This window comes from Emys orbicularis, chromosome 17 (genome assembly GCF_028017835.1).
Source record: "Emys orbicularis isolate rEmyOrb1 chromosome 17, rEmyOrb1.hap1, whole genome shotgun sequence".
In the NCBI taxonomy this organism is placed as follows: Eukaryota; Metazoa; Chordata; order Testudines; family Emydidae; genus Emys; species Emys orbicularis.
The window spans coordinates 3,294,014-3,305,195 of record NC_088699.1 but is presented as its reverse complement, the minus strand read 5'-3'; the positions used below and the strand labels follow the sequence as shown (position 1 = coordinate 3,305,195).

The window sequence follows — 11,182 nt, the reverse complement described above, 5'->3', positions numbered from 1 at the left end:
ATGGAGACAAATCCAGACTTGTAAGCAGCCGGAACGCCAGCGAATTCAATGCAGTTGTATCCACTGTAACATCAGGGCTGGCCCCAGTGGCTGAGCTAACTGAAAAATAGGTGTTTCCAGCTTGGAGGAGTCTTATGGGGGCGGAGGGGACTCATTTGTAGTTCCTATGTCACTGCAGTGACCCCGGTCTCCAATCTCCAAACATACGTTTCAGAGTTTGAGCCAGTTCCCAGTCACCTCACTCCTGCATGCAGTCCCAGGGACTGCGAGGGAGAGAATGGGATGGGCTCCTGTCCTGGCTCTTGAGGTCTGAAACAAAGCTCCCACTGGCTTGAATGAATGCCGGCCCAGGCCCCAGCTGAGAAGGAAACATGCCTTATTTTTGGTTGAAATCAGCAATGGCTGACCCAGTAACTTTCCTATTAGTTACTCATTGCCTCAGCTAGTCCCATAAAACAGTGAGCAGTGCAGGAAGAATCCTTAGTTTCTGACTGGTGTTCTGTGTACTCAGAAATTCAGTGAAGGAACAAGGCCTTGAACCCAGTTTATCTGTCTCACTTGACACTGAACTACAATAAAAACATTACAGTTCAGCCCTTATAAACGAGACGAGGAAAGTGCTGTGCATTTCTGAACAGGAGAAGCCTCTTCACAGACTCTCCCCAAGGTAAGCAGCAGGGTTAGCTACCCCAAGAGAGAGGCCCTCTGCCACAGCAGTAACTTCCCATTGCTAGGAAAAAAATAATTTCCGAGGAAGGGGCTAACGATTTAAAGGGCGAGTCGCCCTTCTATTTTAACGTGGAGTACAACCAACAAGAAACTAATACAACATCCTCCTCAGGGCCCCACCTGCCCATCAGCTGTGAAGGGCCTTTCTGGGAGGGTTTTACTCGGAATGTGTGATAGCAATGTATAATTATCCCACGCTGGCAGTATTCATAGAACCATGACTCTCTATCCAACAGATCCCACCTGAATAGATCAGAGATGGCCCAGAAAAGCCGCCTACCTGCCCCTTATGGAGTACCTGTCCTTGCAGTTTTACTTTTGCCATGTCTAGTCACAGGTAAGCAGCGAAGAAAAGCTGCAGCATATTTGTCTGAGCTTCTTAATATCTCCTGATGCTCTGCTTGACACCTGTCACTGGGTGGTGTCCAAGGCGATGTGCTACAGCTCGATCCCGCCCGACATTTCCTAGATTGTAGTAATCGTTCCTAAATAGGCTACGCATAGAAAGAACTGATCTGCTCAATATGGCATCGTGAGCAACCAGAGAGAATGAAGAGGCTTCACCATTTTAAAAAGTGTCATTCACACTGAATGAGACTGGCGAACTCCAAGGGTACAAAAACCAGAGGACTACATTCTTTGAACAATACGTGAAAAACAAAAAGTCTGAATGCTTTAACTATCTAGGAGTACCAAACAAGAGAATAATGGTCTCCGGTTATTTTTTGTGCCCCGAGAGTGCAATTGCCTTTGCATTTTCAACTGACTTTTTCAGTTAATTAAGACATAATGGGGACTAGAGTCTTGAGCTTTGAAGATAAATGACAACTTATTTCTCATAGGGATTATTTTTCTCAGTGAAAATGTCCTAAGGCTCCAAACTTAGAATCTGACTCTGCAGTCCTTGAACAGCAAAACTCTACTGAAGCCAATGCAGACGTAGCTGGTGATCTAACTACCCAGTTATACTCACAAATGCAACTTGAGACAATCAAAAAAATTAGCACATAAAAACATGAGCATGAAAAATTGAGTACATAAAAGCGTGGCTGTGAAAACTGAGCACACACAGTATTTCAGGAGGGTGGAGTATTTGTCTTTATTGTGTCCTTTTGCTGGAGAGGCTAATACATTACTGCTACAGGCGAGTCTCATCTTACGCTGGGGTTACGTTCCGCTGTCAGCGCGTAAAGTGAAAATCATGTATAGTCAAAATTACACTGAGTGTAATGGCGGGCGAAATCGCCCGCACTACAGGTACAGTATTTAAATTGTTATTTTTCTCTCTTTTTTTTGTTTTTGCCAACCGCGCAAAACTGAATTTGCGCATGTTAAATGTGCGTAAGATGAGACTTGCCTGTATATATGTGGTGGCTGGTGGGTTTTTTCTTCACGGCCCAGATTCCAGTGTCAGGGCTCTGTGTTTGCTTGTGCATTTCGAACGCTTACAGCTTAGGATAGGCACCTTTTTATCTGGTTTTGTACATCTAAAGAAATAAAACAAAAGTTGTGCCTGAACAATTGTGGCTGCGGTTTTAGAAGCTGAAGTTATTAGATTTAAGTCTGACAACTCCATTCTTAACCTGTTCTCTGGGGCCTGGGCATTGTAAGAGCAGCCTGGTAATTATGAATATTGTCCTGGCCTGTGCAAAAGGTACAGATTGTGAAACCCACCATGTCCATTTCCCTTCCCAGGTGTGGAGCTGGCTATAAACAATAGTTCTGATAACCAAATACTATCCACAAAGCCCGGCCGTAACGAGTCCCTGTGGTGCACTGTACGTAACAACAGCAGGGCGGAGGAATTACGCTGGTACCGAGGAGACGGGACTGTGAACTTAAAAGATGGAAATAAAATGAATACCACTAACATCTGCATACTTCCAGTCTCTAAGACCGACAATGGAGTCAGCTTTACCTGCAAGCTGGTGCGGAACGAGTCCATTCAGATCTCGGTGACTCTGGATGTCCAGTGTGAGTTAATGGGAGGGCTGATTATGCAAAATAGCTGTGGGCGTGTGAGATCAGTGGGTTTAGCACACCCGTGGGCTGCTCACTAGTTGAAGTCCAGGCCCAACTGTTCTATATTCTTGTGCCTTGTCTTCCCTAGGAAAAAGTGTTAGCTGATGTTAGGTGTTCGCTAATGTGTTCAAAATACACCTTTTTCCTAGTGTAAACAAAACCTTCAAGCCAGATCCGACTTTCATTTAAATCAATGCGGGGTCTTTCAGTTTTCTTCAGTGGGAGATGGATGAGGCCCTTGATTAAGAAGTAGATTTACTAGCTATTGTTGCCTCCTCCACCTAGACTCCCGCTTGAAAAGAGAGGGGAACAAAAGAATCAGAGCACAAAAAAGACCCGTCTCCTCTGGTATCCTCTCTGCTGCAGTGGCCACTGCGGGATGCTAGAGGAATATATCAAATCCTCCTGATGCACCTAAGCTCCAGACACCGGCTGGTGAGTGGCCTATGCCTGAACCAGGAGGAATGAATGCCTGTGGCTATGTCTTCACTGCAAAAAAAAAGGGGTGTGTGTGTGTTTCCAGTGGGATAACTGAGGTGTGTTAGCCATCCCACTGTCAAACCCTAGGAGACACACGGCACTTTAGCTAGGTGAGCGCAGCCATGGGTGGGAGATGTAGGATTGATGGCGCCTAGGTACATCATGGCAAAAACCATCTGCCCCTTGACTCCACTAGGATTTTGCAGCATGATGGTTAATATGCATTAGTTATTACGCTGTAAAAACCAAGCTTTTATTCAGTGAAAGCTGAAAGGTGATGCCTGAAGCTTTGATGACATAAAGGTGGCCAACTGTGCCTCCAGATGGAAGATGTCATGTGATCAATCTCGCCCCTCTCCTTGGTGGCTCTGAATGTATCAAGTTCCAGCAGTGCTTAGCAGTGCATGGGACAGCTATTAAATAAGCTACATTCTGATCTTACAATGCATCCAGTTTAGATTTCTGACTGTAATATCTGATCTTACGACAGAATGAAATTTAACACCAGTACAGCTTGTAGGAAAGACTGTTAAAAGCTGTAGCAGCAGAACTGTTTGATATCGGTGTTTTGAAAAGTAGTCGGGACTCCCTTTTAAAATTATGTCTGGAAATTACTGTTCCTAATGATGACTGCCCAGTTTGTTCAAGTAGTGCTGTGAAGGGTTACAGAATTGCTATACATCATCATTGTTATTTGTGCATGCATCAGAAATGTTGAAAGGGAACTCCTTTTCCCTTAAATAGTAAGTAGGTGTTGTGGTTCTGGTAACTTTGTAATTAAAATAACTGGTTGTTGTGAACAGTTCCCCCTCTCCTAACTGGGGAAGACCCTCCTCCAGTAGAAGAAAAGAATGATGTGAAGCTGACTTGCAATGTGAATTCCAACCCTCAAGCTGAAATGGTTTGGTATAAAGACAACAGCACCCTGACCCTGAAGAAAGAGCGCTATCAGATATACCATACTAGTGAGGTCTTCCAGCTGACTATCAAGAAAGTAGAAAAATCTGACAATGGAACATACACTTGTGAGGCTAAATCTGTTCTCGGAGAGATGAGAAAGGAGTTCCACCTGACAGTTGAAGGTAACACTAATGAGTATTCATCTAAGTGCATAGCAACAATAGCTTGCCTTATGTACCTGACTGGTTAATAATTATAAGGCTACAGCAGCATTAAATGCTTTTCCTGTTCCACCAGTTATTTAAAAGTATTTGGAGAGTGTACTCTGAAGGGGCTTCATCTCACCACCTGATCTCCTGAAGCCAGATGTGTGCATTAGAACTTTCAAAGCATTCCAGTCCCTTCTTTACATTCATGCCCATTAGCCAACTTGAATCCCAGCAATTAGTTGCCGTGAGCAAAATGTTATACTTTATACAGGTCCCAGTACAGCAGTGCAGTCCATACTGGCAAATCCTGGGGCCAGTGGAGAGCCCTGTTTAAGTCGGCGAGGCTCTGTACAGTCACAGGAGCGTGGAGCCATTCGCAGCATCAGGGCACTAGATTATAAGCACTTTGGGGCAGGCACTGTCTCTTCTCTCGTGTTTGCCCAGTGCCCAGCACAATTAGCCCGATCCCGATGACGAGTGGAGAACTCTGGCACGACTGTAATGCAAACAATATATAATAACTTGTTTTTTTCCCTTGATGGAATTCAGTAGAAATTAGAGCAGGGGTGGTTGTAAACAAGACGTTTTATTTGAAGTAAGTAGGGCAATGACACGTGTATGCTTTGAATAGCAGGTTGGGGCCAGGGCCAGGTTGAGCAACAGCTAGAAATAGGCTGACACGAAGCTCACATGCTGATTGGCTGAAAAACTGAATGAAGTATAATAGTTATAATTTGTGCATAGATAGCATGATGCAATCGAGGATCTCAGGCGGCTTGATAAATGTTAATTAAGCCACACAGCTCACCTTTGAAGGAGGATATTCTTATTCCCATTTTACAGATGGGGAAAAAGGAGGTAGAACGGGGCGTAGGGTCTTGCCCAAAATCACAGCACAAGGCAGCAGCAAAGACAAAACCAGAATTGAGAACTAAATCCAGGAGTACTAACTCTGGCTTCTGCTCGGACTACTGGCCTCTCCCAAGAAGCCTAGTTGTTTTTTTGTTGTTGTTTTTTTTAAAGATGTAAAACAATGTGAAGATCCTCTGCTTAATAGCTGTTGAGACATTTGTTTCAAAAGCAAGAGGCTATGCCCTGTTTAGAAAGAAATCAGTAACTTTCTCCGGTCCCTTACTTGGGTTGTTGACACAAAAATAAGAGGATACATTTGAATTGTATCAATTTACAGAATACAAAGGTGCCACAGTAGGGATCTGGTGCATATGTTTTCATAATAATCTACAGCTATCTTAGGGCTGCAGTTTCCCACCCCTCATTCTAATAAATAAATGGTTTGCTGGCTGCAGGGCTGCCCACAAGCCGTTCTCTCCTATCTCTAGAACCATCATAAAACCAGCTGTACTGGCGGTGTCAGGAAACACTACTGCACAGTTGTTTATCCTTACTCTGTGTCCATGGCCTGATGGCCTAGCCCAGGGGTGGCCAACCTGTGGCTCCGGAGCCACATGCGGCTCTTCAGAAGTTAATATGCGGCTCCTTGTACAGGCACCGACTCCAGGGCTGGAGCTACAGGCGCCAACTTTCCAATGTGCCGGGGGGTGCTCACTGCTCAACCCCTGGCTCTGCCACAGGCCCTGCCCCCACTTCACCCCTTCCCACCCCCTCCCCTGAGCCTGCCGTGCCTTCACTCCTCCCCTTCCCCCTCCGAGCCTCCTGCAAACCCCGAAACAGCTGATTGGGAGGTGCGGGGACGGGGGGAGGCATTGATTGGTGGGGCTGCCAGTGGGTGGGAGGTGCTAGGAGCCAGGGGGGGAGCTGATGAGGGGCTGCTGACGTATTACTGTGGCTCTTTGGCAATATACATTGATAAATTCTGGCTCCTTCTCAGGCTCAGGCTGGCCACCCCTGACCTAGCCGGAGAACCTGCTGGAGTGGCCACCAATTAATATTTCCAATTAGTCAGTAAAAATGTCTGGCTGTTTGTTGTTTGCTTCTTTCTTTTTGAATGTTAGAATGAATATCCCATGCATTACCACAGTTTTTGACCTCAGGTTTTAGCACAGTTCAGGTCACTGTGTAGACAGGGACAGGATGAAACCACTTGCTCTTTTTTGGACGTCTCTAAAATGACTTGCTTTATAGAAGTGTATCAATCTGTTCAGTATCCAAATGGGTGTTTTTTTCCCCTTCCAACAGATAGAAAACCGGTTTTTCCCTTGGAGGCCATTATTGCTGCCATCGTGGTGGTTTTACTCACTGTCATTTTTGGAATTGTGGCTCGAAGAGAAAAAATATTTAAGGTAACAAAAACATCAATGAATCAGAAAACATCATAATGAGCTCAGCACAGCTACTGTTAAGAAAAAGCTCTGTTTAATCTCAGCCTTATTTTTTGAGTGAGGGGAGGAGAGGCTTAACACAATACTTCTGTTGCTTCTTGGACTTAGAAATTAATCCGGAAAGGTTTCATATACAGTTCATATAATGGTTTGTACACTCAGACACATGATTCTCTTTAATGTGGGGGAGTGCATAGGTGTGTGTTGTTGTGAGAGAAGATATTGAAATTTGCCATATACAGAAATGACAAACTCTGAATGGTCACCCTACTTCCTGTGTATCATGGATAGCTTACATGAACTACAGCCTAGGCTTGTGCTGTGGTCCTGTTAAAGCTTGCACGCTATGGCAAGGCCAGGCTGGCTTACTAGACGGGAGCCTCTGAAGTAAAACAGTCTGTTGGATACTCAGGAGATGGCACTCTTCTCTCAGGCCGGATTACCCCTTACATGCCCCTAGGCACAGCATCTTCAGCGTTCCCCCTGCCTACAGCTGACCTCGTGTTTTCTGTACAAAATGAAACTTTTAACCCACTTTTAACTTTTAGGCCCTAGAACACCAGCACCCCTAGGCACATGCCGACTGTGCCTAATTGGAAATCCGGCCCTGCCTGTACTGATCTCATGCACCCTGGCTGGGTGGCAGACATACCATCTTTCTGATATCAAGTTGGAATCCTTTCCACCCCTGGCATTTTTCACAAAAGTACAGGTGTTGTCCTGTCTGCTTTCCAGTTTGGGCAATCATGGTGCGTCTCCCTAAATGACTCAGTTAACATCTGCACAGCACTTTGAAATATGTTGTGTCCTGTATTACTATTAATGCAATTGCCCTGCAGTTTTCTGTCCGATACTGTTGTGTAGTGTTGCTGTATACTGTTTTGAGAACTGTTATAACCCACCCCCCGAGGTGGCTGCATATCAGTGGGAGGTGAAGTGATTCCTGTATATTCCATTTGGGGCCAGGTGGGATGAAAGGATCGGTACTAATGTAAGTTATGAATATATTTAGTGAAAGTCTTTCATTCAGAAATACAATAATGACAAGATTGTGTTGCTTGTGTTTATTTTTAGTGCTTCAAAAAGACAAAAGAAACACCAAGTGAAACAGCTCTGTAAGTATCTGATTTTTATATAGGCAGTCTATCGTAAATGGATTTTATAATGAAAGCCCCTCCTGCTGAGTTCCAGTTTAGGGTGTTTTATTCTCTTAACACGAATAAGTGGGAGGCAGTGTTGCCAATACAGAAGCGCATGGGAGGACTAGTGATGCTTTGTGCTGTACATTATCAGATGCTTAAGGGACCCTTTCTTATCCTTTGCCAGTTTCAATCAGTGCACTTAAAGGTGCTGCTAAGAGGAAGACTACATAGTATAAAAACTGAGGGCAGGCAGCATGGCTCTGACACTGACTTGCTGAGTGACTGAGAAAGTCACTAATTTTTCATCTGTTTCTGTCTCTATAATAGAATATGAAGTGGAAACAATCTTACTTCCTTACCTAACAGCAGTGCTGTGAGGCTTATTCTATTAATGTTTGTATAGTACTTTGAAATCTTTAGATGAAAGGTGCTACAGTAATATAAAACATTATTATTATTATTATTATTAATGCAGCTAATATTAGTAAACACCATGGATGTGGGTTAATTAGCTTGTGGTACAGAACATTTCATTAGCTGTTCTGTAACATAGGCAGAATGCAATAGGTACCCAGGATCCATATTTTCCTTCTTTAAGCCTTGGCAGCCCACATGAAACAAGCTGATACTAAGACAAACTAAAAATGACCAAGTCTAGGTCCTCTTTGCTGTCAAAGCAGATGCAAAATAATGCTGCAAAAGTATTATTCTGGCCAGCTGCCTGCACTTCCCCTTCGTAGATTACTTGTACCGGGGGTATTACAACCCAGTGGGAGGAGCAGCACGGAGAGTCAAGTACTACTCCCTGCAGATCACACCCCCAGTCCAGTTTGTGGCTCTGGCCATGGATGATTATAGAGGGTGAACTCTGGGAGGTTGAAGGGGAAGTGAGCACCAAAGTTGTCCTTTGTAGTTTGCTTCCCTGCTACAATATTTTGGACATGCACTTTGGCATAGCTCAGGGTGAATTCAGCCCACTTTGCCTTACATCAGACGGTGATTTACATCTATCCTTTTCATTTTACTCCAGGTGAAGAAATCCTGAGGTTACTGTGTGCGCCTAAGAAGCACCATCTGTAGCAGGACATATGCCCTTGTGTTAAGGGATGGGATTAGCCATTATGCATTGCAATAGTTACTCTAGTTCATATAGTTCCTTCTATATTTATTGTTATTTTACACAATGATCCTTTCAAAATGTAAATGGTTCTTTATGTATGTTGATTATAACCTACTGCTTTGAACACATTCCTTCTGGGGAGGGGCAGGGGGAGAGGATGACTACATTGCTTCCTTTTGGTCTGCCTCCATTTTTATTCCTAAAGGATGTTTGCATGTAATCAGGATCATTATTTCTTAGGAGTCTGTTCCTGTTGATTAGGCCCCAGTGGAAGTCACAATGAGTTCCCATGGAAATGATTATGTCGTCACAACCCGAAGAGCTTGATGTCAAGGGCACAAATACCAGTAGCGGATAATTTCTTAAGAAAGAGAAGGCTTGGGGGCTGAACAGCTCAGTGGTTAGGTAATAAGAAAGAAAATCTCTCGTATGCTGGTTTAGCTCTCTCCATGGCCCACTGTGACCAAATGTCGTTTAATGGGTCTCAGTCCAATTCCCAGGACATGGTCATCAGCACAATGGGCACTCACTCCTTTTCTCCTTTGCTGCTAGTCCCCTCAGAAAGGCAAAGGCCTGAAGCGCCCGCAGGGACTCACCCCTAGAGGTGGCCCCTTCCAGCCAGCGTCGAGGCACCCCGGTAGTACAGTAGATGAAGCCAGCACTGCTGCTGCCTCCACTGTACCCCCTCGTTTGGAACAATGGATTTCAGGGCCTGGGGCGGTCGCTCGAATACCTTTTACAAACACTATGTTAAAATAAACAATCATTTTAGAATCAGTTCTCCAGTAGTAAAATTGAGCGGTCATCTCCCCTTTCCCCACTGACCATGAGATATACCAGCAGACAATTTTTCACAGGAGTCCAGCAAACTTTTAAAGAGTCATCACAATTTGACTCGGTACACATACCCCATGTTCTATAAATAATTTCCAGTTTCTGATGGGCAAATATCCTTCTCAGAAAGTGGAAAGATACTATTACTCAACAGGAAGGAGTTTCTCAACCATTGTAAACTTGAGTCTGTCCTTGAGGGACACTATCCCTGCCAATTTAACATTAACTAGCTTTCAGGGAACATTGTAGCATAATAACTTTAGTACAAACAAATTCTCTTTATTACACACAATAATTTAAATTGCTTTCTATGCAATGAGTAATCCCCTTTACTAAGCCTGACTAGCTATTTTTCACTACAAGATTGAAAAGTGCTGTATAATGCTATGAGTTTATAATTAGTTTATTTGCATCTGAATTGCAGAGATGCTCAGAGCCTGCAGCTCCCACTGATCTCAGTGGGGGTTGTGGACGCTCACTATCCCTGAAAATCCAGACCTAATTCCAAAGCCATCAGCTAGAAAGGGAAGCCTTGTGATTCTGTTCAGGGAATGAGAGTAGGTTTCTGGGCCAAGTGAAAGGGTTCCATCCTCCCTATGCACCACTGGGATATGCTCTGTGAGGCCTTACTGTGCTCCAGCATACAGGGGAATTTTGGGGGTGAGACCGGACCAACGGATCTGTGAAAAAACAGAGTGACGGTCTAGTCTCCTCTTGAAATACAAGTGCAGCAGCCACAGGGCCTACCTTGGTACTGAGGCTGTAGTTTTGGTTGTGCAGGTGCTCTGTTGTCACCCCATTGCATGGGGAAAGATTTCTTCATACCTATCACCACCAGTCAGACTGGTTACGCAGGCTGTTTGCTGGGGACAGGGTTTGCCTTTTCCTGCACCTGTCATTAACTCAAAACAGAAATATTGAAATCAGATGTTGGGAAATGAAAAGGAAATTTAGCAACAGCAAGTTCCTGACACAACAACCAAACTGCACAATCTAGTGAAATACTTTGCTTGTGAATAAAGAACCTCATCTACTGACATAAATGGGTAATCATGGGCAGATTTCCCCTTGAACACTTGAAAAAGAAAACTCGGGAAAACAATTAAACAAGAGATGGGGAAGCATAAATATACCCCCAAGAGATACAAGTTCATAATTTTTGCAATCCACACATTGTCTTCCCTGTCAAATGTTATTTCACTTGTGTAACTACACACCCAAATCATCAGCACTGTGACAGGTGCAGAGACCCATCTCCGGATCCAGAAGTCATCGAGTTAACATCCAGATTAAGTCTCTGATACCCTTTACCTGTACAGGTGAAAAGAGTTGAGGCAGCGCTCCTCCTGCTGAGAGCAATCAGGAGCTAAAGGGTGACATCAACAAGCCCTATAAAAGTGGCTCACTGAGCTACAAAAGAGGAAGGTTATCAGAGAGTGACCTGTG

General features: G+C 44.2%; 1 protein-coding gene across 1 annotated transcript; it reads left to right on the top strand.

The window, feature by feature from the left end:
- On the top strand, nucleotides 1-7,759 carry TMIGD1 (transmembrane and immunoglobulin domain containing 1). Its single transcript, XM_065418503.1, has 7 exons — nucleotides 1-20; nucleotides 590-667; nucleotides 966-1,066; nucleotides 2,425-2,703; nucleotides 4,035-4,313; nucleotides 6,498-6,601; nucleotides 7,715-7,759. The coding sequence occupies exons 1-7, from the start codon at nucleotides 1-3 to the stop codon at nucleotides 7,757-7,759; spliced, it is 906 nt and encodes a 301-aa protein (XP_065274575.1).
- Nucleotides 7,760-11,182: the final 3,423 nt, after the last annotated feature.

Excerpts from the sequence above, each read along its gene's own strand:
- TMIGD1 (XM_065418503.1), top strand. The coding sequence starts at position 1 with ATGGAGACAAATCCAGACTT. Across the intron at positions 1,067-2,424 it reads TTTGCCATGTCTAGTCACAG|GTGTGGAGCTGGCTATAAAC; the intron begins GTAAGCAGCGAA and ends TTCCCTTCCCAG. Across the intron at positions 2,704-4,034 it reads GGTGACTCTGGATGTCCAGT|TTCCCCCTCTCCTAACTGGG; the intron begins GTGAGTTAATGG and ends TGTTGTGAACAG.